The sequence below is a fragment of the Callionymus lyra genome, chromosome 10, assembly GCF_982586985.1.
Source record: "Callionymus lyra chromosome 10, fCalLyr1.hap1.1, whole genome shotgun sequence".
Lineage (NCBI taxonomy): Eukaryota > Metazoa > Chordata > Actinopteri > Syngnathiformes > Callionymidae > Callionymus > Callionymus lyra.
The window spans coordinates 24,677,557-24,705,368 of NC_141827.1; the positions used below are offsets into that span (position 1 = coordinate 24,677,557).

General features: G+C 37.9%; 1 protein-coding gene across 2 annotated transcripts in view; it reads right to left on the reverse strand.

The window, feature by feature from the left end:
• Positions 1-1,913: 1,913 nt before the first annotated feature.
• The window catches only part of col2a1b (collagen, type II, alpha 1b), a 33,772-nt gene continuing 7,873 nt past the window's right edge, over positions 1,914-27,812 (reverse strand). For both annotated transcript variants that reach the window (XM_087800042.1, XM_087800041.1), the window contains 48 exons: positions 27,644-27,745; positions 26,999-27,079; positions 24,885-24,929; positions 23,757-23,810; positions 22,528-22,581; positions 22,299-22,352; positions 21,493-21,546; positions 21,369-21,422; positions 21,236-21,280; positions 21,113-21,166; positions 20,943-20,987; positions 20,786-20,839; positions 19,451-19,549; positions 19,307-19,351; positions 19,061-19,159; positions 18,905-18,958; positions 18,688-18,795; positions 18,496-18,549; positions 17,847-17,945; positions 17,525-17,578; positions 17,064-17,162; positions 16,939-16,992; positions 16,598-16,651; positions 16,265-16,318; positions 16,074-16,127; positions 15,944-15,988; positions 15,777-15,875; positions 13,541-13,648; positions 13,415-13,468; positions 13,288-13,341; positions 13,160-13,213; positions 12,993-13,046; positions 12,403-12,510; positions 12,045-12,098; positions 11,926-11,979; positions 11,040-11,201; positions 10,209-10,316; positions 8,755-8,862; positions 8,573-8,626; positions 8,218-8,325; positions 6,766-6,819; positions 6,456-6,563; positions 6,334-6,387; positions 6,145-6,252; positions 5,771-6,059; positions 5,469-5,656; positions 4,140-4,382; positions 1,914-3,083 (listed from right to left, as the gene is read on the reverse strand). In XM_087800042.1, the coding sequence (XP_087656168.1) occupies positions 2,937-3,083; positions 4,140-4,382; positions 5,469-5,656; positions 5,771-6,059; positions 6,145-6,252; positions 6,334-6,387; positions 6,456-6,563; positions 6,766-6,819; positions 8,218-8,325; positions 8,573-8,626; positions 8,755-8,862; positions 10,209-10,316; positions 11,040-11,201; positions 11,926-11,979; positions 12,045-12,098; positions 12,403-12,510; positions 12,993-13,046; positions 13,160-13,213; positions 13,288-13,341; positions 13,415-13,468; positions 13,541-13,648; positions 15,777-15,875; positions 15,944-15,988; positions 16,074-16,127; positions 16,265-16,318; positions 16,598-16,651; positions 16,939-16,992; positions 17,064-17,162; positions 17,525-17,578; positions 17,847-17,945; positions 18,496-18,549; positions 18,688-18,795; positions 18,905-18,958; positions 19,061-19,159; positions 19,307-19,351; positions 19,451-19,549; positions 20,786-20,839; positions 20,943-20,987; positions 21,113-21,166; positions 21,236-21,280; positions 21,369-21,422; positions 21,493-21,546; positions 22,299-22,352; positions 22,528-22,581; positions 23,757-23,810; positions 24,885-24,929; positions 26,999-27,079; positions 27,644-27,745 (4,038 nt within the window). In that variant the 3' untranslated portion in view covers positions 1,914-2,936. The remainder of the gene's footprint in view (positions 3,084-4,139; positions 4,383-5,468; positions 5,657-5,770; positions 6,060-6,144; positions 6,253-6,333; positions 6,388-6,455; positions 6,564-6,765; positions 6,820-8,217; positions 8,326-8,572; positions 8,627-8,754; positions 8,863-10,208; positions 10,317-11,039; positions 11,202-11,925; positions 11,980-12,044; positions 12,099-12,402; positions 12,511-12,992; positions 13,047-13,159; positions 13,214-13,287; positions 13,342-13,414; positions 13,469-13,540; positions 13,649-15,776; positions 15,876-15,943; positions 15,989-16,073; positions 16,128-16,264; positions 16,319-16,597; positions 16,652-16,938; positions 16,993-17,063; positions 17,163-17,524; positions 17,579-17,846; positions 17,946-18,495; positions 18,550-18,687; positions 18,796-18,904; positions 18,959-19,060; positions 19,160-19,306; positions 19,352-19,450; positions 19,550-20,785; positions 20,840-20,942; positions 20,988-21,112; positions 21,167-21,235; positions 21,281-21,368; positions 21,423-21,492; positions 21,547-22,298; positions 22,353-22,527; positions 22,582-23,756; positions 23,811-24,884; positions 24,930-26,998; positions 27,080-27,643; positions 27,746-27,812) is intronic.

Here is a 27,812-nt window from a genome sequence, read left to right on the forward strand (position 1 = left end):
GTGGCACTTTTGGCGAAACAAGGGAAAGATTGTTTTTATACGTTTCATAACAAATTCAACAAGTGAATTAATAACAGTGACACACTCAAGTCTTACTTGAAGTTAAGGTATTATCTTAAATAATTCTTCACGTCACAATTTATTAGTGATGCACTGTTGAAGCTTCATGAAGCAGTGTCATGGTGTTTAGAGGTCAGTAGGTGGCGCCAGATTCATTAGAACAGTTGTTCAAAACAAAGGAAAATAGTACAGAGACCGCCCTCTAGTGGACTCTAAAAATAATGACACTGCTTCATGAAGCTTCATCAGACCATCACTGTAATTCAGTTTAATTTAGGCTAAATTGTATACTGTGACTGCTGTGGGGGGCCGCAGTAATACATGCAACAAAAGCTTAAACAATTTTTTAGATAAAGATTATTTTCTCAAAATAATTTCTTGAGAAAACTTTTTGAACTTAACCTACTAGTGTTTAGAGTGAATCTAGTGCCAAATAATACAATTAAAAAACAGCTGTCTGTACTCGCTCAGTTTCATAGTTTTATTCTGTCTTCATGAGGGCCACACAGATGAAGTCATGGGGCCGCAAGTCTGTACCTGCTAAAGCAACCGGGAGATACTCAAATTAGAGCTTCTCCACACACAGGAGAAACAGTGTCTATTGGTGTCTAACTGAAGGGAGCCTGAATTACGTTATAGTTCAATAAAATTTGGACAAAGTATATTTTTGAACTGTCAGGAAATCTCATCCCCTGACATGTTGAGCCATGATCGTGTACTTTAATATCTCAATATCTAAAGGTCTGAAAATCCTCTTGAAGTGAAGCTTGAAAAAATTTTGACTGAGAGGTTTCTCTGAATTTATATGGAGACCAAGTTTGTGATAAACCTCTTTCCTTGGACCGCTGACCTCAATACAAGACTCGATAAACACAGAATTTAATTTCATGCTTGATCTACGAGATGGTAATTACATCTCTAGATGAGAAACACTTTAATTTCTTATTACCTAAATGAGATTAACTGGACGTTCTTTCCTCACATGAAACTAGGGTGACCACCGTGGAGAAGCAGCTGAGCCGGAATCTTCAGGTCAATGTTGCCGTAGCAACCAGGAGAGCATTTCAACACCTTCATGATCCTGCTTTAAGCATGTTTTTGTTACGACAAGACTCTGGGCTTATTCAAAGAGCCTCACACGAGCAGGAGAATGAACTGGATTGTTCCTCATCAGGACAGAGTTAAAAATAAACTGAACTATCCATCATTCGTCCATCTATCCATCCATCTATCCATCATCCATCCATCCATCCATCCATCATCCATCCATCCATCCATCCATCCATCCATCCATCCATCCATCCATCCATCCATCCATCCATCCATCCATCCATCCATCCATCCATCCATCCATCCATCCATCCATCCATCCATCCATCCATCCATCCATCCATCCATCCATCAATCCATTCATCCATCCATCCATCCATCCTCCATCCATCCATCAACTACCATTTTATCTAACCATCTATCCATCCACCAACCATCTATCATCCACCTTTCCAAGCATCCATCCATTTATCTTCCCTCCGTTATCCATCTATTTACCCGTTCCTCTATTATCCCTCCATCAACCATCCAACATTCGTCCATCTATCCATCATTCATCCATCCATCCATCATCAATTCTTACATCTAACACCCACCTATCACCCATCCAACCATCACTCATTCCATCCATCATCCACCATTCACTGTCCACCCATCCATCCATCCATCCATCCATCCATCCATCCATCCATCCATCCATCCATCCATCCATCCATCCATCCATCCATCCATCCATCCATCCATCCATCCATCCATCCATCCAACCATGTTTGCTCATCCATAATAAACAAAAAACAGCAGCCTTGCATTTAGTTTTTGTCTTTTATTTCCAATTTACATTAATTAAAACGTAACAAAAACAAGTCATGATCATAATATTAATATAATAATGCTATTATTATCAATAATAATACTATTATTAATAATAAAAATATACACAACCTCACACAAATCAACCTTCTGCACTGGCCGGGAGCAGGAGTTGAGCACACCGTAGATTTCTGAGTGTGTTCCAGCGCAGAGGTCCTGTGTGAGGAGACTGGAGGAGGCAGAAAGGGGGGTTTTAGGTGGGGGGGTCAAGGGTCAAGACAGCTGGTCTTATTGATGTTTGCTATCGATTCAAACGTCGGGTGAATCAGGCCGTGTCGTCACCAATACTTTTGAGGTAGATTTAAGAAATGTTGAAGAACTGTTTGTTCCAAATTGAATGATTATCGTGGATCATGCCGGGGTCTGGTGTCTGACACATCTCACTGCGCACAAGTATCTGCTCGTTGCAATAGCACCATGAAGTTTATTCAAAATACACATGTCGATACACACGCTACAAAGCTGGATTGGTTGTTTTTTTGGTTCAGCTGGAAGCTCAAGGATGACCGGGGTCCAAAAGAACGGGGGAAAAAATAAAAGATGTGTGAGTGTGAGTTGACTTTTTTTAATTGATTAGCAACAAACTCAGTCCTACCACGCCTGGCACCCCAACCTAGACAATAAATAAATAACATTCTCTCTTTCTTCTCCCTGCTCTTCCTTTTTAATGTGAGAGGGTGGAAAGGTTGCTGTTCACCCAAAACGAGGAGTATAAATGGAGGGTTCCAAGGGGGGGGCTGAGGGAGGGTGAGATGAAAGAGGGGAAGCTGGATGAATCACGGACGACAGCTGACGATGCCATTCAGTGCAGATATCCTACAGAGTTCAATTTGGAAAAAGCACTTTTTTATTAAAAAAAATAGTCCAGTTCGTTTTTTTTCTCTTGTGGGCTCCTCTTTTTTTTGTTTTTTTTTAAAAAAAAAGGTTTTCTGTTCTTTCTCTTTTAAATCCCTTCTCTACAAGAAGCAGACTGGACCGACGTCGACTCCGAACTCCTGGTCAGACCCGCCGATGTCCATGGGGGCGATGTCCACGATGGGCAGACGGGAGGTCTTCTGGGATCTGTACTCGATCACTGTCTTGCCCCACTGGCCCGTGTGTTTCTGTGAGAGGAGGGGAAAACAAACACTTAGGAAGACATCACCGGAGATTTCAAGAGGTTGTCTGACAAATAACATCAAAACTTGGTGGTCATAATGTTATGGCTGATTGGTAGTTTTTACCATGAATGAATGTCAAATACATTTACAAATAAAGTCCTACATTTAGTATGCTTAGGACGTTAAATGATCATTGTGTTGTAAAAACTGGTCGTAATGAATAATAATACAAATAGTAATTGACTGATGAAGCTTCATGAAGCAGTGTCATGTTGTTTCGAGGTCAGTAGGTGGCGCCATCAGTTTAAAAACGATGTGATGTTTCATTAGAACAATTGTTTAAAACAAAGGAAAATAGTGCAGGGACCGCCATCTAGTGGACTCTGAAAATAATGAAACTGCTTCATGAAGTTTCGTCACACCATCACTACTAAACACATGTCCGGCAGAAAAATGTGGAAGGCTGAACTAAACGATAGGTAGGAACAGTTTTCTCAAATAATCGTACTTTTGGCCACTTGGAAATGTATTAATCGTTTAGCGTAAACAGGGGTAAATGTGATAATAATTATTAACATGGCAACACATTGTACCACTGAGCTCATTGCTATCAACATGAAATAAAGGAAGATAAAGCAAAACAAAAAAATGTAGTGATGCGTCACATCATTTCATTGATTCCATTGAAATTTTTCCATGTGTACGCTCATTTTCGAATATAGTTGTGTAATAGTTGTGTAAATATGAACAGCTGCAGCAGAAGGGAGTTTGCACAGATGGAGCCACAAAAGGTAACTCGATCCAAAATAATGAAATGAGCTGCCACAGTAGGTAGAAGTTGTGTGTTGCTTAATAATGATTTAATAAGTCGCCTGACTGATGATGTGGGCTTTTTTTTTAATAGCCTTTGATAGTAATTTTGATTGTAAACTTATAACTCCCACTAATACATCAAAGAAGATAGAATAAAATGAATATGAACTTTTGCAAGTTGGAGATGAATGTGTTGCCCATTTAGTCCAGGTATTACGGTACAGCTGAGATGTGATGGGGTCTTACGGTGCATCTGTCCTCGATCACGCTGTACGTGAAGCGACTGTTGCCCTCGGCTCTGATCTCCACGTCGTTGGATCCCTGCAGCAGCACGGCCTTCTTCAGGTTCCCGGCGGCGGCGTCCATGTAGGCCACGCTGTTCTTACAGTGGTAGGTGAGGTTCTGCGACGCCTCGGTGGTCAGCAGCCGCAGGAAGGTCATCTGGATGGCGGCGGTGTTGGCGGCCAGAAGGTCGTCGCCGTAGCTGAACTGCATGGCAGCAAAAAAAAAGATAGAGAAGCTTCGATGAATATTCACACGTTCGTGAGGAAATCCCGATATTACCAGAGAACGACCTTTAGTGACCTTTCGTCGGCTAGGGTTGATGGTTCTCTTGCACTACTGTCAATACATCGATTTATGTGAATGTTTGGACTCTAATCTAATGTGTGACCTCAGGTGTGTCCGCAAATATTATCCTCATAGAATATATTATGCCTCAGATCTTTTTTTCGTGCTTTTGTTAACATAATAAACAAAGAATTAAATGTAATTATAGTTTTACTTGTATTTATTTAATTTAATAATATATAAATGTATTAACCATAAACACCATATCTTTTGACATACTTCATTCTATGAATACTTATTTAGTTTTCTCATTCTCTTAAGTTTTGTTTTAATTACTCATAAAAAATATTATAAATCTGTAGTGTCACTCAAATATGTCTGACCAATGGGGGAGCATCTGCACACATGTTAAAATTATTCAATAACTAAAAGTAAAAACTATTTTCACTTTAACAAAAGAAAACAACTTCAAAAGGGTTTTAACTATAAAAAAGGATTTTAAAACTTCTTTCACCTCAATAAGAAAAAAAAAGGTTTACATTTTTTAGTTGAACTTTTTTTGGAGGGAAGACAAAAAATGTCCAACCTATAATCTGGCCCAAACCCAATCTCTAACAAACAAATGTGTTACATAACATACATTTGTTCCCGGGTCACTTTGACCCTGAGGTAACACATGGGTTAACCTATTTTTTTTTTAAAAAGTTAAAAAATTAAATTATTTAAAAAATAATAATAATAAAGAAACACAATTTACGTCAATAAATCTTGAGGGAAAACTATGTTTGTTTTTTTTAACTAGCGGGTCGTAATATTATAAGTCTTAGAGATTTTATTGATCATTTCTTTTTAGTATTTATATGTACAGCCATTTCATTTAATTTTAAGGCAGCATTTCAAATAATTTTTCCTCCTGAATAGTTATACATTTTTAGGAATAATAACAGATCCATAAGTAAAAACACCAGCCTGTTTCCAAACAAGTGCTGTTGACCGGTTTCTTACGTGGAATCCTCCGTTCATGGTCTCTCCGAACCAGACGTGCTTGCGATCCTTGCTCTTGCTGGACCACCAGTTCTTGCGTGGGATGCTGGAAGGTTTGGCGTGGACGCAGGACTCTCCCGTCTCCATGTTGCAGAAGACCTTGATGGCATCCACAGTGCAGCCCTGGTTGGGATCGATCCAGTACTCGCCTACGATCGGAGAGAAGGAAAACTACTTAGATACCTAAAAACTTTTCTCATTTCCATCCCAGTCGATCATCATTATCACATGCTGAGTGAAGAATTCCGACCCTCTTCACTCACCGCTCTTCCAGTCTGGGTGGCAAAGCTTGAGGTCCCTGCAGGTGCGGGCCGGGCTCTTCTTGGATCCCTCCGGGCTGCGGATGTTCTCGATCTGGTTGTTGAGGGACTTGAGGGTGGCGTCCACCTCGGCGTCGTGCTGGCGGAGGTTTCCGGAGGCCTGGTCGGCTCTCATGTACCTCAGAGGGTCTGAGGACTTCTCAGTCTGACCGAGGCCAGCGAACGCGGACATGTCGATGCCGGGGCCGGGGGGACCGGGAGGTCCGGGTGGTCCGGGGTTTCCAGCAGGACCCTGGACATGAGGAAATATCTCTTAAGTAATCGTTTTTGGGAGCTTTTTAATTGTTTTAAAATATGTTTTTTTTCAAAAGACTCACAGAGGGTCCAGTTTCTCCGCTGCGACCACGAGGTCCAGGAGGTCCAATAGGTCCTGGTAAACCGTTTGAGCCGTCTTTTCCAGCGGGTCCGACAACTCCAGGTGGTCCCTATGAGCCACACGTATGAAGAGTGAGTCAAAAACATTCTCTGTGTCCATAATATTCATATTTAAATGAATCTTTTCTTACTCTTTGTCCTGAAGGTCCGGAGGGTCCGGTTGCTCCCTGATCTCCAGATTGACCCTAAAACCCGAACGCTCATCAGTGACTGTGCGGATGTTATGAGGATGGCATTAAGAATCGGATCCTACCGGGGGTCCAGGAAGACCCTGCAGACCAGTGAAGCCTCTGTGTCCCTTCTGTCCTCTCTCGCCAGAGTCTCCAGCCTCACCCTTGTCTCCACGGGGGCCTTGAGGTCCCTGAACAGGAGAGCGAAAGGTGATAAAACATTTTGATCAGTTTAACATCCGGACCCTTTTTTTTTTATTACTCGGAGTCAAAACAACTCTTGGGGATGATTATGAACTTTAGAAAAACACCTTTAAGACGAATGACTCATGAAATGTCGTCAGAGATTCCCATCAAGGATTTAAAAGAATGAATCATGATGTGTTGACTTACAGGCATTCCTCTGGCTCCAGCAGGTCCAGGAGATCCAGAAGGACCTTGAGCACCCTGAAAAAAAGGACGAGAAACAAGCAAATAGTAAATCAGACTATCCATAAATATAACATTTAAAAAAAGGAGTTACATTATTATTATTAAAATTTGTTAAGAGTTTTGATTTAGTCAAAACATGCTCATTAAATGTATAAATAATATATTGTGGTAATAACTGGGAGCGAGAGATTTAAAATGAAAAGGCTTTTGATACATTTTAATGAGTTCTAATAATGAATTCAGGGCATTAGTTTTTCTAACAAAAGTTTCTCCGTTGACAAATAAGACTTGAACACAAGCCAACTTCAAGTCTCCCAGACTGATGACACAATTACGACTTAAGCTCCGACCCCAGACGTGTTGGCGAGATAATAAACAACTTCAAATTCCAATAGTTACACAACCCTTAGTAGTTCTTCAGAAAGGAATGTAGGTTCAGTCGACGAAAAATCGTCTCAAAAGAGGCATCTTGCACTCTGGCAGGGTAATCTTAAACTTGACAGGATCTTGTCCTCTGTGTCCACATGGATTAGTCTGTCCTTGATAGCTAGATCTGTCTCCAACCACGTAATCCTAAAGGGTCTGAGCACAGCGTCTGAGTAAAGAACATGTTTTTTTTTTATTCTCCGAGCATTTTCAATATATGAGTTTGGTTCTGAAAAGTACAGACGTACGAACAGAGCTCGTCGATTGTCATTTGTTTGATCCAATTATAGAACGATAATAATGGAAAAGATGACCTGGAAAGTTTCATTGCTCTGCCCCTCAGTGAGTCACCTCTCGGTGCTCTAATGTCACACTTCCGCTCCACCCATCGAGGGAGAAAAAGAAATGTCATTTTGATCGTTGACTTGGATGAGACTCTGTGTGTCTTGATTCGTCAATGACTCAATAACAACAATTTTAGACGCTGTCAAGAATGAACGGAGATCTTTAGACCATAAAATCCCAAATTGTTCTTTTGGTTTACATGTTTCTCCTTCAGCTCACTCAGCAGAACCTATAAAAACACATTTTTATGTATTTTGTTCCTTAATGTTCTCTCCGTCCTATCAACTGAATCTGAAGCTTCAGTATTTTCTGTCTCTGGTTAATTAGTAGGCGCTGAGATAAGTGCAACTTATTAAAAGCCAGTGACCCAGGAGGGCAAACTGGTCCCTGGGTGCCCAACTTTCAATAAGTGCTGCCGAGACACATTTCAGAAGCTTATAAAAAGTCAGAATACTTGATAAAGTTTTTACTTAAAATGACCCACTTAATTAAGATAGGCTAGAACAGACTGTCCTTCTCACTCTCTTGCTGAAAAGAGAGAAACACACCCAGGGATGGATCAAAATGTGCTAATTTTTCTCATGAGTTTCTCAAAGAAACGACTCTCATATCAACCGTGATCGTGTCCATCGTGATACTTACTGACTCTCCTCTGTCTCCCTGTTTGCCAGTGGGGCCGACAGGACCAGAAGCTCCAGGAGCGCCTGGAACACCCGGAGCACCGGCAGGACCGGTGTTACCACGGTCACCCTGGCGATGAAGATAAAAGTCGTTTCAGACAAAAGTCGTGTGCCCGACCTCTACACAAGTGTGCGACAAGTGTGCTCAGAGCACAAGCTAATCAAACAAGTGGCTACAAATTGAAACATGAAGTGATTAAACGAGTGAAAACATCATAACAGGCTGTAATTTCATTCAACATGATTATTATGATGAGTATTTTAGGCCTTCGACAACATCTGAAAAACATAATTATTTTAAAATTGGTGCTGCTCACCTTGATTCCAGGAGAACCATCTCTTCCAGGAGGTCCATCAGATCCAGGATTGCCCTGTGAAGATGACATAATCAATATTTTGTAAGATTCTTGATTGGATATCGATCAGCGGCACGTCAGGGTGACTTAAGCAAGAATGATGAGACGCCATGATATCAAACTCCTGTTGATGATGTTCTGACCTCTCTTCCCAGCTCTCCCGCAGGTCCCGTCAGTCCAGGGGGTCCCACTGGACCAGGAGGTCCACGGTCTCCAGGGCCACCAGATGCTCCTTGCTTTCCAGGCTCTCCCTATTGAAGGACAATTACTTTTATTAATGCCAGCTTGATGATATTAGAAGGTGAGACATGTTGTTTGAAGATGACGAATGATGACGATGAATGCGTTTTGATTCAACAAAGATGTTCAAATGTTGACACAAGTGCATCATAGCATACCATGTAAACGAATGATGGTCTGATGAAGCTTCATGAAGCAGTGTCATTATTTCTAGAGCCACTAGATGGCGGAGTCTGCACTATTTTCCTTTGTTTTAAACAACTGTTCTAATGAAACATCACATCATATTTAAACTGATAGCCCCACCTACTGACCTCTAAACAACATGACACTGTTTCATGAAGCTTCATCAGTGCATCAGTACAGCTGAACCTTTGGTTAGCGGTTGAAGGTTGAGGAGGAATATTATATTTCAGTTCCATCTATTCTAAGGAGATCCTTTTCGACAAACTGTCCACTGAAGTCAAGGTGTCATCAGCTCCTTGAAGACATATAATTAAAAAAAACCTTTTGTTCTTATTCACAATGTGTTTCCAGTATTGACCATCTAATAAGTTATTATGTAACCCACTGATGTGTATACGACAGGTTTAAACTGCACATTTCTTTCACTATATTGTGTTTTGATTTCTGATTTTTTCTGGATTGTGTGTCCAGACCAGTTGAGATCTACTCAGTCACTCAGAAGACAATACTAGACTAATGCCAGTATGAAGAAATACTATCAGTTACTGGCGTCTGATTAACGAGAATTTATCTAATACTTAATTTTAATGTATGAGCTCCAACTTTTCCCATTTTCTTAAGTAAAGTTGGTCTCTGTCAAAACCAGACCTTAGCATAGCATAGATTATTTTGATGGTTGTGTTTTGTTCTCAGTCTACATGTTTTAAAAAGTGAGTGACTCCCAATGTACAACCCATTACATTTAAAACTACACCAAAAACAACATGTGGCTAATCTAAGGATTTTAATGGGTTTATAACAACCTCCAGGTGATGCTCTAGAAAAAAGTGTGGTGGAAAAGCAAGGGCTTTAGTCAGTTTTAAACAAATTGTTTATCATTTCTCATAATGGAAAAGAGGGAGAAACACATATGAAACAGCTGTTCAGTTAAAGGTAATCGGCAACAAAATCCAGAGTAAAAGAAATTTGATTTTCTGAATTCATCAATGTCTGTTCTGGTAGATTTTGTTATTCAGCCGTTTTCCTGCTGTTCTTTGTTGTTACAATTTAAAGTCATTTTCCTTTAAAAAAAAGCTGTTGATATGTGATAAGGTTTGAACACCTGCAGCTTAAACACAGGTAAGTATAATAGAACACAATTTTCTATAATTTAAATAATGGCTGTACTTACAGATGGTCCAGGTAGACCAGCGAAACCACGCTCTCCACGCTGTCCGGGAAGACCAACAATACCACGCTGACCACCCAAACCTTGAGGACCAGATGGACCCAGAGGACCCTGAGAAGAGATTGTGTTGATGAATTTTTATTCTGCTGGGCAGAACTGTGGTGAGGTGTATTATTAGTACCAGGTGAAACATTTATTTATGTTCAAATGAACTGCTACTGCTTCAATTTGGCAGTTTTTCAAAAAGAAGAAAAAAAACTGATTGATGTATTTTCTGACTTTCTTCATCTCAAACTTCAAATGACTGTTTCATTGATTAAAATGAATTATTCTTGCCGACCATGTTCACGATGAAGGATGGTGGCGGCTGATATTAAAAAAAGTTGAAGGTTGGATGTGATATTGTAATCAATATAAGAGTCTCTCTTCAGTTACGTTCATCATCTCTGAGTACGGAGTGGTTGGCGATATATCATTATTGGGACCAGCCTGTCATTTGTTTGTAACTTCTGTTTGAGCTGCATTGAGAGAAGCTAATGGTACCGGCTCCTGTCATAGACTCCTGCGGCTCCGTGCTGTCATATGTCTTGGTCGGCTATTATGTCTGTGATGGACAACGCTGGGTATCGGTGGTGACTGTGCTCGCCTGATGTCCATTACTGATGAAATTGGCTGTACAGGCTGACAGAGTAAGTGTTGACTTCAATGTAGAAAAGAAGAAGCCTTAATATTATCTATTTCTTTCTCCACTGGCTGTTCATCACCTTCTATATTGTGATATAAACAAAACGTTTTATTTTATTTTATCTTGACGATGTTGATCCTTTCACTCACCGGGGGACCGTCCTCTCCAGCGTCTCCCTTCTCTCCGGGTGCACCAGCTGGACCTCGGAGCCCAGCATCACCCTGTCGTCCTGAAGGTCCACCATCTCCCCTCACACCTTTGGGTCCATCTTTACCAGGAGAGCCAGCAGGACCAGCAGCTCCAGGGTTACCCTAGGAAGAGATATAACTCATAAACCCTCTGTTTTTTTAGTAAGAGAAACATATTGTTTATTAATTATCAGAGCAATGAATTGACATTATTGATTTTGTTTGGATGAAATGATCAGAATATTGAACGGTAGAATTTAATGTTAATTTTTTATGCATTCTTTTTTGAATAATTTAATTAAATATATCTGTATTAAAATGTTAAATTTGTTTTATTTGAATAATTAATTTGATCATTTTTTAAAAAAGGTTTATTTAGGTTTTATTGAATAATTTAATTTGGTCATTTCGGTATTGAAATAATTAATTTGTTTTTATAGAATAATTAAATTCCATACTTTCTGTTTTTAAATGTTTAATTTGTTTTTATTGAATATTTAATTTAATAATTTGAATAACAAAAGGTTGGATTTGTTTTTAAAATCATAATTGCAGTTTTTTAGCCTTAATAGCTGAGTCAAGGTCTCTTTTTTAAAATGATTTTCTTGTCTGACATTGAAGCTGTTATGCTTTAATTCAAGCTATTATGTTACTTTATCACCAGTGAATCTGTTTTATGATATTTGCAACTGCACTTAAAATACTCAAATGACTTAAATTTTGAAACAAACAGCCTGCTTGGTCTTCAGTTTATGTATTTCATTTCTCGTATTATCGAAATGCAAAAACGGATAACTAATAAATAACTGAGGTACATAATAAAAGGAATAAATAGAGCTGAACTTACGTTGGGACCAGGGGGTCCGACTCTTCCAGCAGCTCCAGGGAAACCAGTGGCTCCCTGAAAAGAAAGGGTGGTTTAATCAAGAACTAATGACACAGTATGATGTATTGAAGGTCACTTACAGAAGGTCCTTGAGCACCACGTGCACCCTTAGGTCCAAAAACACCTGTGGGACCCTGGTAAATTAAAAACAGTAAATAGATTAGTTTAGATTTTACTAGTGATGGTCTGATGATGCTTCATGAAGCAGTGTCATTATTTTTACTAGATGGAGGTCTCTGCACTATTTTCCCTTTTTTGAACGACTGTTCTATTGGAAAATTACTTGATTTTTAGTGATAGCGCCACCTACTGACCTCTAAACAACATGACACTGCTTCAGGAAGCTTCACCAGTATACACAGTATATTTAACAGTTTGATTCCCATATGATAATTACCGCTGTTACTTTTTGAGAATATTGTGAAAAAATGTACTCACAGCAGGTCCAGGAGCACCAGATGGTCCTTGTGGTCCTGGGGCACCAGCGTCTCCCTTCTGTCCAGATTCTCCCTGTTCTCCCTTGATACCTGGTTGACCATCAGAACCCTGTAAATAAGATTTTGTTATTAGAATTTTTCAAAAGAAAACAAAGGTATTTCTATAAATATCAACTGTTATCTTGAATATTAGCGTATTATATAAAAAAAACAAACACACAAATACACAACTGCACATTAGACATCACTGTAAATCAATGTTTCAAAAATATTATTGATTAAAAAATGTTTGTACTTTGCTATGGTAAAACAAATGTGTTTGTGGTATCCCTTGTGTTGTCTCTGGGTCAAAGTAAACGACCTCTACCACTGCATTTGTATTAATGGAAGCCATATTATTAAATAATAATAGTATAGTAATAATATTATTAAATTATTCACATTCTTTTTCAATATTTGATGGACAAATAACCATGATATTGAATCTTATTCAGGCTTGGATGCTAATGAAAGGAAAGTAATGACATTGCTGACAAACATTTGGCTGGTTTATTACAATATAATTCACACAGAGATAATACATTTACTTACTGGAGGTCCAGCGAAACCGGCTGGTCCATTAGGTCCAGTCTCACCGCGATCACCCTGTCACGAGAAGGAGCAAATGCATCAATATTGACTTATTTTTAATATTAAGTATTGATAAATGGATGTTTTCTGTTTGCCATCGGTAATAACATATGTCTGGTCCTACTCACGGGAGCACCACGGGTACCAGCAGCACCAGATGGACCGGCAGGACCGGATTCACCCTTTAAGAAAGACAGACAACTAAGTGCTTGTGTTCAAAATCAAACAGTTAATAAATTCCAACGACACCGCTCACCTTTTCACCGTTGGGACCAGAAGGACCAGGAGGACCAATGGGACCAGTGAGACCCTGATGGAGAGATATTTTAAAATATAATTTTTTTCTCAAGAATCATGGTCTTCCAAGTGTTTTATGATCATACTCTTCCTCCGTCTTTGCCAGAAGCACCCTCGGGTCCTTTCTCACCAAAATCACCCTAAAAAATAAGAGTAAGAAAAAAGTTAATTTGAGGCACATTACATTTCAACTGGCAGTTTTGGGGTCTTACCCTGTCTCCTTTGGGTCCTGGAATACCGGAAGCACCTCTCTCTCCGGGCATACCTTGCAGACCAGGTGGGCCCTGAGCTCCTCCGCCGCCGGCAGGTCCGATAGCTCCCTGGAATGGAAAGCATTAAGTTAAAATGTGATCATGGATACTGGCGTACTCGCAAGATACTATAAGTGAAGCGCGGAAAATATAAAGTATTTTATGTACATTAAAAAATAAATAAGGTCTATATATTTGAACACTGCAATCCAGGGACTGACAATCTAATATTAAAAGCTTAAATTCAAACCAATACATTACTCTACATGCAGCTCTGAAAGTTTAAAAATCTTAAATTATTTGACAATATAATAAAAAAGCTCTAGATAACATAATACATTGTTTTATATTGCACACCAAACTTTTGTTCTTTAACATGAACTCCAGAATGTTTCAGAATAAATGTATAGTCATTTTTTTTCTTCTTTGGAGCAAAAACAGCACTTATAGTATAAGTTTTCTAATAGGTTCATAAATTATCAGAAGTTTATTTTCCTTAAAAACCTCCTCGACTCTAAGCTAGTTTTTGTGCTGCAGTGAGAGATCGATCTTATCAAAATCTTTATCTCCAGCTACTTTTTTCTTTTTTTTTTTACCTTTGCCAAAACACAACCTCTCTGAACCGGGATTAAAACCAGGAAACAAACTAAAAGTAGGAATGAGCTTTGAGCTATTTCCTTTCAACTATAGTCCGCTTGTGACAAATTACTGCAATGGCTGGAAATTGCTGATGCTTGATAAGAAACACGGACGGATATTGAAAAATAAAAACCCTCAGTCCTTTGAGTATGTGGGTGTGGAGGCTATCTCATTTCAATTTTAAATAACTATTTCCGGAAATGGATGCGGTTGACTTGAACTCTGCTTGTGGCGATTACAGAATGATACGGTCCATAAAAAATGAAAATAGATAAAACTTAACAACAAGTGGTTCGGAGAAGAGGAAACATTGTGAGTCAACCACCATTTCGAAGTGATCAGAGAATTAACATTTATGATGGAACCTTTGTTTAATTAAAAAATGACATTAGTTTTAATGTCTAAAAAAATTTGATGTTTTTTTCAGATTCCAACATGACTATTTCAATGTAAGTAAGTCATTTAATTTAAATTTAAATTTAAAATTAATAAACTGTTATTCTTTGTAACTCTGGGGCTTTGTACTCTGATAACGTCATAGAGCCAATTCAACCATATTACTCAGATACTTGATACATTTTCATCTAATCACGGAAGATTGTCCTCAGATGATTGAATGTGCTTGTGCGGATAAACGAGCGTCAGGGAACTTTCTACTCTTTCATTCAATCTTGCCTGAGTGATCCACTTGTCCAGAGACAAAGACGAGTATATTTAATATAATTACTCTTATACAGTGATGTTCAGGCTCAACCATGTGCCAAACATCCTAATTAAACAGCAAAAAAGAGTTGATGACAAATTCTAACAAAGTTTCTTGTCGCCCATGATCATCAACCTACAAAATGACACAAAATGTATCCTATAATTGCATTGCTTTGTAATAACAACACCTTAAAAATAGTCTTTTCTTGTTCAAGTTGGCCTTTATGTGCAACTTATCCTCTGCTTTAGATATAGTACATTTCAATTTTACATTTTGACTTCATTATATTTGTATAACAATGCCCAGAGAGTTTGTGAATGTCATGTGACCACCACAACCTTTTACAGTCCAGGGGGGAAGAGAATATATATTTTTTATACTATAAGATTTTATCAACTTACCGGGAAGATAAAACAAGAAACTGACACAACAAGAGCCTTTAAATAATGTAGTAAACAGACACACACCGATTACAAAATGGCCACAGCAACTAAGGTGCTATGACATTGTAGTTTCCCTGTTTGGACACTGGGGGAGCCTGAAACAACCTTTACAATATTACGTAGTGCTGCTTTAATAGACAATAGTTTTAGAATGATATTTCAAGCATTGTTCCACTCTCCAGTTACTTCCTCAAAACATTAATGCAACTACTCCTTTCTCATCACAATGGTGTATTTGAAAGTAGATAATAAACATGTTGATACACATGATGCAGAGGGACACAACGAAACACAATTTAGATGTAACTTAAATTAGCCACGGTGGGACAAATCTTATCTTAAGTTCTGCTAAGGATACCTGAGTAGTAACAGTTAAATTCTAGGTGAAAACTCTCATATAAAGACTGACCTTTGGTCCGTCAGTTCCAGGAGTTCCAGGTAAACCTCGGGGTCCCTGCAGACCTTGTGGACCGGCAGCTCCTCTCTCACCAGGGAAACCACGCTCTCCCTACATTAAAAAATGTCAGTCAATTAACACAGAATTGTGGTTAGATAAATAAACAAATATTTACGTACTCTTGGTCCGGTGGCACCAGCGGCTCCTCCTTCACCAGGTACTCCCTTAAACAGAAAACAGTATCATGTCAATACATGCAGCAGAAAAAAACATGTTTCTATTGAAGCATGAAATTAACAAAACACCGACCTGGTCTCCAGGCTTTCCTCCTTCACCAGGGGGGCCAGGAGGTCCAGGTAGTCCCTAAATAAATAAAAAAAAAGAGCAGCATCTTAGTGAATCTGGAAGATTAGGGCACTTGGAAAAAGATGTGCAAGCTTTTCATTATTTACAAACACAGCCTCTATCTGGTATCTTTAATCTGTGAGAAGGAAAATCACCTGGAATCCTGAGGGACCGGGCTGTCCTTGTTCTCCTCTCTCACCCGCAGATCCCTGAGACACCAAGAAGGATAGTCACACACACTACAAGGAACATGATTTAGATTATTATTAAACGGCTAAATATCATATCGATGGAGCTAGAGTCCCGAAGAAAAAGATCTAATCCAACATTTTTTTTTTTCTCTTGGACAATGCTGTCGTCACAAAGATCAGGGAAACAGATACTTAAGCCTATTTCTAGTTTGAGAAAGAGTGTAGATTAAATCAGTGCAGTGTAGATTAAATCAGTGCTAAAGCTCCTCAATGTCAATCAACGGTGGCGGTACGTACGGCGGGGCCGGGGGGACCAGCTGCACCAGTTTCTCCGTCTTTGCCAGACAGACCCTGAGAAGAAAAAGAAGAAGAGAAAAAAAAGTTGATTAAAACTCATTCATTCTAGACACCCGGTTAACCTGATGTTTCTTCAAATGTTCAAGAATGTTTTTAGACAAATATGACTATTGCATTTAGTTTCAAGAAATGTTGCGCAATATGTTTTAAAAAAAAATGTAATGGGTTTGAGATCAGTATAAAATAGAATTGTCATGACTGTTACTCGGTGATGGATCTCATCCCAGGATGCTATAAAGGACGTCATAAATTATGTAGAGTAGAAAAGCTGAGCAACTTACTCTCAGACCGAGGGCTCCGAGCATTCCCTTTTCACCAGCCTTTCCTGGCTCGCCCTAAAACAAGAAATGGATGAGAGCGCCGCAGGTAAATATGCAAATATTTATTTTTTATAAATGATACGTACGGTGGCACCCTTTGGCCCTGGGAAACCCATAACACCGGGCTGTCCACGTCCTCCCATTGGTCCAGGGGGTCCGGGGCGACCATCCTCTCCAGAAGCTCCCTGAATAAAAAAGGATTTTTAGATGGATATTGTTTATATTATTCGATTCTTAATAGCACAAATGTCAACTACTGTAACTATAAAAAGAGTATTATATTAGCTTAAATGTTGCATAAGTTAAATCAATATAAAACCATATTTCTTATTGCAAAATGTTAACTCAAGTGATTAAAAGGACAAGACCAATTGTGCGTTTGTGCCTCGACTGTTACACAATCATTGCAGCTATCTATATATATTAAAAGTATTCAATCAATAAACAATTTTTTTCATGTGTTTGGCGTATATATTTTTTTCTTTCTAAACAACTCTGGAGGTGAGGGATACGAAGATGTGAGACTATGACTTAAGACCGCACTCACAGAAGGTCCAACTTTTCCTTGTGGACCGGCATCACCTGGACGTCCAGTGAGTCCCTGTTGGAAATAAAAAAGAGGAAAATAAAGATTCACGTGTGTTTTTGAGACTTGTTCTATAGAAATGTGTGAGCATATGGCATTGTGGGTAGATGATTTTTACACCTCTGAGCAACACATGGTGAGAAAATGCACACATTAAAACAGATTCTTTAAGATCCATTAGATATGCTTCATTTTTCTAAAATAAAATACAAACGCTGAGATGGTTATTTAAACACTGTAGGTCAAATAAGTCTGGTAAAAGTTGTGCTATAGGAGAACTCACTCTGGCACCGGGCAGGCCAGACTCTCCAGGACGACCGGGATCACCACCGGCACCTTTGGGACCACTTGCTCCAGCTGGTCCACGCTCACCCGGGGCACCCTGTAAGATGGGGGCACAGAAAATAGATCCTCAATCTGAAAACCTACAACAATCCAATTTAAAATCCGTTATCAGTTCTTGATAAAGAAACCCTTCAGTGACGCTTACTTTACTAGAATAATAATGACATCAACGCAACACTGCCCTCAAGCGTTCATATGTGAATGTTACAATCTCTCAAAAAGAAAAGGCTAAATGAGAATGATCTAATCCTAAAGTGTACTTTTAAGGTCAACTGTTCATATTTCAGAAATGTATTCAGAAAATAATGACATCAAAAGAAATCTAAAAAAAGATGATGTTTAAAGATTGCACATTTATTTATGTGTTATTTTTTTTATTTACCAAAATAGCTTTTTATTTCATTAAAATGTTTTCAGTAACAGAATAAAGAAGAAAACTATCAAAATAACCTTCCATCCATCAGATTTAACTGGTCATCCAACAGAATAAACAGTGTAGCTCCTGTATTGCTAAATCGTTGGATATGTGAGTGTTTTGTATTACTATGACATTTGTGACTAAATTAAAAAATATCTGTCAAACTCACCTTGGGACCAGCTAGACCGTCTTGACCAGGGAAACCACGGTTACCAGGAGTTCCCTTTAAGAGAAAAAACAACAATATTATGATCCTCGCCAACAACTCTGATGTTAATTATTAAAAAATATTGCATCAAACATCAATTCAAATGAGTTCATAACTAATCTTTGGTGAAGATGCTACGACAGAATGACTCACTCTCTCTCCTGGTGGTCCAAGAGGTCCAGCCGCTCCAGATTCTCCCCTGGGTCCTCTCTTGCCTTCTTCACCCTGTGGACCATGTATTCCCTGAAGACCTGCGGGTCCCTGAAGATCAAGACATGAGGAAATGAAAAGGTGGAAACGTGGTTGCAAGGATCATGATGATGAATAAATAATGACTAAAGTTAGTGATAGATGAAAAAACACAACTTACAAGCTCTCCTTTGGGTCCAGCTTCTCCTTTGAATCCTGGAATACCAGGGTCTCCCTGGAAAATACAATAAAACCATTTTTTAGAGGTTTATAAATACATTTAGTTTGATGCTCAATTCATTGGTTTGCAATATTATCTTTAAAATCAATAACATACAGATGTTCCCTTTGGCCCAAGAGGTCCAGTTGCTCCCTGAGGCCCTGGAGGTCCACGAGGTCCGGGGAAACCAGGAGCCCCAGCAATACCAGGAGCGCCCTAGAGAGAGAGACACAGTGTCACACATGATAGGAAAAACTTGAAATTAAATTGATCTTACACTGCTTTATTATTTAATAACACACTTAAATTAACATTGAATAAACATAAACAATAAATTATATTTTCAATTTCTACATTACTTACAGCTGATCCTTTTGATCCAGGAATACCATCAGTACCAGGGTTTCCCTAAAAAACAGAACTCATGTTAGCACAGTGAAACTATATTATTAACCAATACTAGCGTAGCATAGATCTTAAATGCTTTAAATATATTTGTATACTTACAGAAGCACCAGATGGACCAGATGATCCAGGAGTACCAGACTCTCCGCGGGGACCCTGAGCACCTTCAGGTCCACGGGCACCAGTCGGACCAGCTTCTCCCTGGACAGAAAGAAACAAACCAGATACTTACTGAATGATATACTGAAAAAGTCACAAAATATGAATTCTTACCAGACTGGTTATACTTGTGACAACGTTTTTTAAATGATAGTTCAAAAGTTCATTTAAACATTAAAAAAAAAAGCTAAGCTAAGCTAAGCTAAGCTAATTGGACATGGACAACATGTTTGTCACTAAACATGCTTTGCTATGGTTTAAAATGTACCTTACTTTGATTATACTAAACATTTGTCTGTCATTGTTGACGAATGTAGTGGTTTCTCAGAATAAGTTCTGCTTTATCACAAATGCAAATAAATGCAATTATATTGTTTACTTTTAAGACATGATCAATATAATATATTGTAGTTGTTATTACTGTATTATTATAATTACAGTGATGATACTCTATTCAATTACCAAACAAGTATGTAAAAATTGTACATTTGCAAAAGATTATCTTTTATCTCCTTCATGTTTGGACACAACAAGAACCTTTTTATTCGAAAAGATGAGGATGGTAGTTTTGCATTAAATATTTCGACACAGATTATGTTTTGGTTCATGACAATACGATACAATGAGGCGCAGATTTATTAAGGTTTTAAGTTGGCATGTACTAACTTACATGTGTATCCAAATAAAAATGAGAAGTTTCAATAACAAGGGGTTTCAGTCATTATGCTCTTCAGTTAGTCAGTGTTTTACTCAGTTATTCGGTGTGTTTAAAACATATTAATATCTCTAATTTCATAATAAAAGAAGCGACAAAAGCCTGTGATATAAACACTTGTGACCATCTTTAAAAAACATGTATTTATTTATTTATATTATAACTTTATACTTTCTGTTACAATTACTTTCCAGATACTCTAAAACAAAAAAACTTCAACTGAAAATATGCAACTTATTTACAGAAAAAAATCAAATAAAAAAGTTTATTTTTGAGTTGCTGGAGTAACATGTAGCCACAACAACTTTACCATCCTTCAATTTACATTTCGACCGCATAAAAGGTGTAAAAATATTGAGCTATAGTCGTACTCTTTAAATGCAGAAGTTAATAAACCACTGCTGTCATTTTTCTAATGATACATTGATTTATAATCGTCTGATTATGACTCTTTCTCAAACTAACGTGAACTGCTTAAAATGTGATACAAAAAAATCTAAATGTCCACTAAGTTAAAAATTACGAAGGGGTTTCTTACTCTTAAAAAATTAACTGACGCTTACCTTTGACCCTGGAGAGCCAGGGAATCCTGGAGCTCCAGATGGACCAAGAGGTCCCTGAGAAGAGAAGCAAGTGGTTGGTACACGTGCAGAGACATAATACACCATTAAGTTATTTTTATGTGTTCTAAAATATGAAATTGAATCAAAGGAAACTCACAGGAGGACCAGCAGGACCGGGCAAACCATCATTTCCACGAGCACCCTAAGAGCACCATCAAAAACACAGAAGATTAGCTCAAGATCACAGGAATATTTCTATACATTTTTTTTATTTTGTCAGCTTGTGCTAACTTTCTTTTACTCATTCTTATGTGTTATTCAACTCACAGCCACTCCACTGGGTCCAGAACGTCCTCTCTCACCAGGCAGACCACGAGGACCCTAATTATAAAGATAAGGTTGTTAAAACATGCAGTATAAAAAATGAATTTCATTTTGGAGCACACTCACCATTGGTCCTGGTGCGCCGTTCTCTCCAGATGAACCTGACTCGCCCTGAAAAACATCAACAACAACGGTTACTTCTTTTACAAATGTTTTCCTGTCACTCTTAACTTGCATAATAGGTCGGAAGTAACGTTACCTTTGAACCGACAGCTCCAGTCTCTCCCTTTGCACCATCAATACCTGAATAGCCCTTAAAAAAAAAAAGCATTCATCATCATATTCTATTAAAAAAAAACTTACGAATCGTAAAGCAGACTTACTCTGTGTCCTTTAATGCCGGGCAGGCCAGGTGTTCCTGGGAATCCACGAGCCCCCTAAAATAAATGACTTATTAATGACTTAAACAGAGCACATAGATAATAATATTAATACATAATAATAAAGAGACTAAAGTACACAGAAAAAACCCAACTTAATCTAGAGTAGTGTTCATGTGGCTGAAAATGTCAAAGTTACATTAAAAGAAATGTATATTTATACATTTGTATCATTCATTTGAATGACTTCCACAGTTGTTGTGATCTTGATATGTGTATCAAAATTTCAGTTAAAAAAATTATTAGCATCTAATATTAGTTCGTTTTTTTATTTACTTAATTTAGAACGAAATAGTTCTCTTGACTTTAAACAACTGATGGACATCTTTAGTGTTGAAATGTGTGTGGATGGCCACTAGGGGACGATATTCAATCAGAAGTTAAGTTTGTGTTAGTCTTTGAGTCTCGAGCTTATTAGACTAGTGTAAAAATAGCTGATAAAGCCGGTTAAAGAAAGCACTTCTTATCGCTAGACTTTATTTTCCTACAATTTGGGAGACAAGTGTCTCAGGTAAAAACATTCTCTCTGTAGCACTTGTACGACATTATCAAATAGTGTCTATATTTTAATTTCAGGAATTGGTCGATAATACAAATAAAAATGATCTGTTCAATATCGATTTTCAGTGCACTCTTCATGCAGCTCCTGGTGTTTGTGTGTCGAATGCCCGTCATATGAAAAGATATTGATCATACTGGTAATGCATCAGAATGAAATCAAAGGTTTTGAGGGTCTTAAGGTAACTCACCTGAGGTCCAGATGCTCCACGATCACCTCCTTTTCCGGGTTTACCAGCTTCACCCTAAATTAAAAATGTAAGATGGATGAATATTGCAAAAGGATGCTAGTGTCTTAGAAAATAAAGTTTCAACACGATTACATTTTCATTCAAAGAACATTTAGAACTGCCATTTTTCTATCATAAATATTTAAGAAGTTTGTATCAACTAACTCATTATAATAGTGAATTTACTTACGTCCTCTCCAGGTTTTCCAGGAGATCCTGAAGGACCACGAGGACCCATGGGACCCTGTTAGCACAAATAAAACAAGGTAAGAAACAACTTAAACAAACATCAGACATGTAGAGTGCGGAGTTATTCTACAAAGTTAAAATTATTCAAATTCCTTTCAGAATTTTGAGACCTTTTAGTGTGTTACTGTATTTCTAAAGACCGATTAATAAAATAGTATTTATTTTTGACACTAACAACGGTTTAAACAGCTTCTTAAAATGACATTTGGGAAAAATCTGACTTGAGCTCCACCTGCTCCTAATGTCAATAAACAACCTACCAAATTTCCCATCATGCATTTGACTCTAATAATCTGTGTTTTTGGTACATTTGTTTTTATTTTATGTGGCACCACTACGTTAAAAACGCAAAACTAAATTGTAAACATTATGGAATTCTCTTCATACTATCAATCTATGCTAGTTGCTACATTAACAAATAAAGCTACGTTTACAAAAAACTTTTATTTAATTAAAATCACAAAGACGCCACTCATTTCAACACACTATATAATTGTAAAGACCTTTAGCTCTGGCCTGACATTCTTACAGTAGACTTTTCACGAGGCAGTGAGTCCCGCCTGTCAGTCTCCGTCAGGAAGTGTGATTTTAATCGCACATAATGATTCAGTGAAACACTTTTGAAAGTCTCAAAGACTTTCTTTCTGCTTATCGTAACCCCACAGGAGCAGATTAGCACAGCAGTGGGGAGACCTTGCCTGGTCTACCTGCTGAGGCCAAAGGCAGAGGCAGAGCTGTTTGATTTCTGAATGTTTTTGGAGTGAAGGTGGAAGGGATTAAGGGAAGTTGCATCAGGAAACTAGAAAGACACAAACAGAAATTTTTGGATGAAATGGGATTTTTCCCCCCCTTTTTAATCTTTGAGGTCAACAGAAGTAATGATAAATATGGTACTAAAAAGCAAGAACTATATTAAGTCTTAATTAAGTGTTTTGTAAAAATAGATACACGAAGATTGACTTAATTTTATTTTGAAAACTAACTATGAAAACATTAATTCACCCTCCTTTATAATAATAACTATTGTTTTAATTTACTTGATCAATCAATATATACACTTTTTATAGGGTTTTTGGTCTTTTTTTATTTCCCTAAAACATCACGGGAATACAACATGATTCCTTTAAACAACTGATTTGCAATAATACTTTGTGCAGCTTGAGTACTTACAGATTGTCCGGGCTCTCCAGCCTCTCCGGGGTTGCCTTGGAAACCTTGTGGGCCCTGTTGGAAAAGATTCTGATGTTACTGGGAGACACAATGAATTGACTCAGATCGTTTAGAAGAAATCAATTTGATATAAAATGGAAGATTTGTTTTTATCGATGCCTAATGTTTCGCGAATTGTTTTACCGGCAGATTTATTTAATTATTTTCAGTATGTCAACTTGCTAAATCGTGACACTGTTTGCAGTACAAGGACATTGTCCTTCCTTGAATAGGCGCTCACTCACAGGGATTAAATCAAGTTTGGACACGTCCGCTACAACTCAATTACTTCACACCGAAGGCGGGGAAGTCTCAGATGGCCTGAAGCTAAAGACAGGAGCTAAAGGAGCGACTTAAACTGTCAGGTGTTCTGCCATGATCTGACTGTTTGGACAAACGTTTTGAAGACAAATCCATGATTTTATTTCTGTAATTGCAAACTAAATCTGCTTTAAGATAACTCTTATTAATGTTGTCGCACAAAAAGAATCCATCATTTGAAATTGTTACTTTTCTGTTTTCAATCTAATATTAATTAACAATACAAATAAATCATTGATTTCAATGGTCTTAATTGAATGATGAAGTATTTTAAAATTAATTATAGATGCTCTTTGGTTTCTAGTTTGACTGTTTTTTTCTTGTTTAGAACTTTTTTGGGACATTACGGAATGATTACATTCACAGGACGTTCAATTTAATAATAAGAGTTCAATATTTAAAAGTCTCCATCTGCAAAATTCACTTCAAATAATCTTACATACCATTCTTTTTTTTATAACAAATGTAGAGTTTCTTCATTTTAATGACTTTTCAAGGTAGCTAGAAGGGTGTGGATCTTTTTTTGGGTTGAACTCAAAGCTGTTGCTCTTTCTTTAAATGTATCAATTGCAGCTAACAATGTAGTAGCATCAAGCTATGCTAGTCACTTAAATTATATTATAATATGAAGATTTTACTGACTTGTTGATCATTATTATACTTATGCAGAGGCACAACAACAATGGTGGATTGATTCTAAAAAAAATCTTCTAAAATCTGGTAGATACCAGCTTGTTTTTCTCTTCTGGTTGTTACTGAGATACGTACAGGGGATCCGTTGGGTCCAGGTGGTCCTCTTGGTCCCATTGGGCCCTGAAGGAAGAAAGAGAAATACATATAACAACATGATAAAAACACATAGATTAGATATTAGATACCTCCCATTGAAAAACAGCATGTTTTCAAGTCTCATTGCTCTGTGACAACCCAGTAAATCATCTCAAATTCCACATTCTTTCCACTGATTCTCATTTTTACCGACAACCTTCTCCTCTCCTTGTCTTTTTTTTTACCACCTGCCGTGTGCTTCCACAGTTCAAAGGTCATAAGCAAAGGTGCCGCACTTTTAAGAGGAGAACTTGAACTCTACATGACTTCCTAAACTTGGACTTGATCAACGCAATAGTAAGCTGTTTGGTTTTCCTTGTTGGATAAACCCCTTCAACCCCAGAGATTTCTCGCACGGAAACAGCAGGTGACATTTCTCAAGAGAACTTCTCCATGACTGAACCTTAATCTGCTTTGCGGAAGCTTCTGGATGGAATCACACGCCAAAATAATTTGTACTTCAGTTTCACGCATTGCTGCTCGGCAAGAGAGAGAGAGAGAGAGAGAGTCACATTCTGTGGAAGCATTCAGTCAAATCATGTACCTTTCTCCCATTGACCACCTTTGTACGACTCACAACATAGTTAGACCAGCAGGCGTGTAAGAAAAAGGATTTGTGTGTTTACCCCCCAGTAAAAATGGGGGTCTCATGTGATCCAAAACCGTGTTCTTATTGTATTTAAAAGATCTCTCAGTAAATAGGTTTTTCAGATTTACTCTTGCTGCATTCAACCCAGTAAAGTAACTAAACGTTGTCAGAAATACTATCCTTAAGTACTAAATACTGTATATCTGTATGTATTAATAAAAGTGTTTATGTATTCAGTACATGACATATTCTCATGGTTATTAATGGGACAACACAAGTTAACAGAATAATGGCATGCTGGTATAAAAGCCCTAAATTAATATAAATAACAACAATTGGAAATCACTCTGTTTACTCAAATTTGTTTAAAATTTAGGTAGATATATTGACTTTATTAATCCCTCTTGAGATCTTCTTCAGGAAATTGGGTAATTTCATTAATTTAAGAAAGATATCAATTTTGTATTTAATTATTTTGCAAAATTTAACCTTTTTTGTTGATTGACAGACCTTAAACTGCTTTATATTTTAGCAAAATACCTTAAAACTCATTCTAATGAAGTTTTAAAGGGCATGTTGATGGGAAAAGTAATAGAAGTTTAAGTGCTGATCTGTAGTTAATTATGTAATGTTTGGATGGTCATGAAGGTAACACAACTTACCGATGCTTGATCAAATCTAAGTTCAATAGCTCAGCTAGGTCTAGTTTAGTTGGTAATAATTGGCACTTTCAACATTTTTAATTGAATAAATATATTTTAAGTCATTGCCAATGACATAACAGGTTTTTCAATGGTTGCCGCTTGATATATTTGCAGGTTTAGACTCTAGAGAATCCAAGGATTGTAGATTAAAACCCAACATACCCAACATATCAGGAGTCATAGCCAAAGAAAACCTTTCAAGACTACACAGTGGTCCTCAGAAGTGGATAAAGTCACCTTTCACTGGACGTGGAACAGCTTCATGGCAGAGGTAGAGAGCTGTCAATAGAGCTCTATATTCAGGAGTGTGTGTTTAAGGGTGCCCGTGTTTGTATAAACCTCTCAGGAAAAGCTCTTTTTGAGTCCGGGTGTATGTGTGTTGGGAGACGAAGTGTTATAAGTTATAATTTAATCAGTCCACTCCCCCGTGTCTCGATGAAAACATCCACGGGGGGCACTGAAAATGTCGCTTCGAGCAGAAGACCCGGTATCAAGTAATTGGGTTACAGTGGAAGATGCCGGACAGATTACTGTGAGATACGAGCATATGTGTCTCATCGTCTGCTTCTCCACAAAAATATCTCCCAGCGTATTCCAGAGCTCACAGTAGGCAAGTGCCAATTCAACCTGGTTTCATCATGATAGAGTTGATCAACACTCATCTACCACTGTTTTTCTAGGAGGGATTGACAAAGTTTTAAGCTTTACTTCGACGTAAATTTACGAAAGGGATTCGATTCATTTGCAGTTGACTTGCTCACCATCGGTCCTTGCATCACTCCCATCTGTGCACCACCTCCTGCTTTGTCGTCAAAACCACCAGCCATCTGAGCAGCAAAGTTCTGGAAAAAAAACATGTTTTTTTCAATTTTCATTGCAAGCCTTTCAGCAGCTCCATACTTAATGAATACGACTGAAATGCTGAGGTTTTGGACATTCATATATTCGCCATATTCTTATTGAACAATTCAAAAATAATAAACATTTATCATTTAGAAATAAAAATCATTCTGAATACAATTCATGACATTTTCATTTTAAAGCGACCACACATGAATACTAATATAGTATAGTATGTTGATGCAAATGAAAACAGGCTTTAAAAGTCTAAAGACCCTTGCTTGCTTGGACTTAAAACATTAACCTGTTTTAACGTGGAAGCTTGTAGTTAATTGCTGCATATTTTATTTTATATTTAACAGAAGATCTAGTGTTGATTTTTCTGGCATCTGCTATCATTTCTGTCTCCCCTTCACAAAGGCTCTCTTGTATTATCCCCCCAAAATAGCTCCCACACCAATATCAGCTTACTCTCCGAAGAATGGAGTCGTTTTGTCTCTTCGCTTTTTGAGTCTAATTTTTTTTTTTTCCAATCTCGTCCTCCCTCAATGTCATCAAATACTTACTCCACCGAGGCCAGGGGGTCCATTAGGTCCTGGGGGTCCAGGGGGTCCGGGGTTCCCGGGGGTGCCAGGTTCGCCATCTCTGCCTCTGGGACCAGATGTTCCCTGGAAAATAAAACAGGACTGCCATTAGATATTTGTTTGTAACACTATGAGATCTGATAATCTCGTA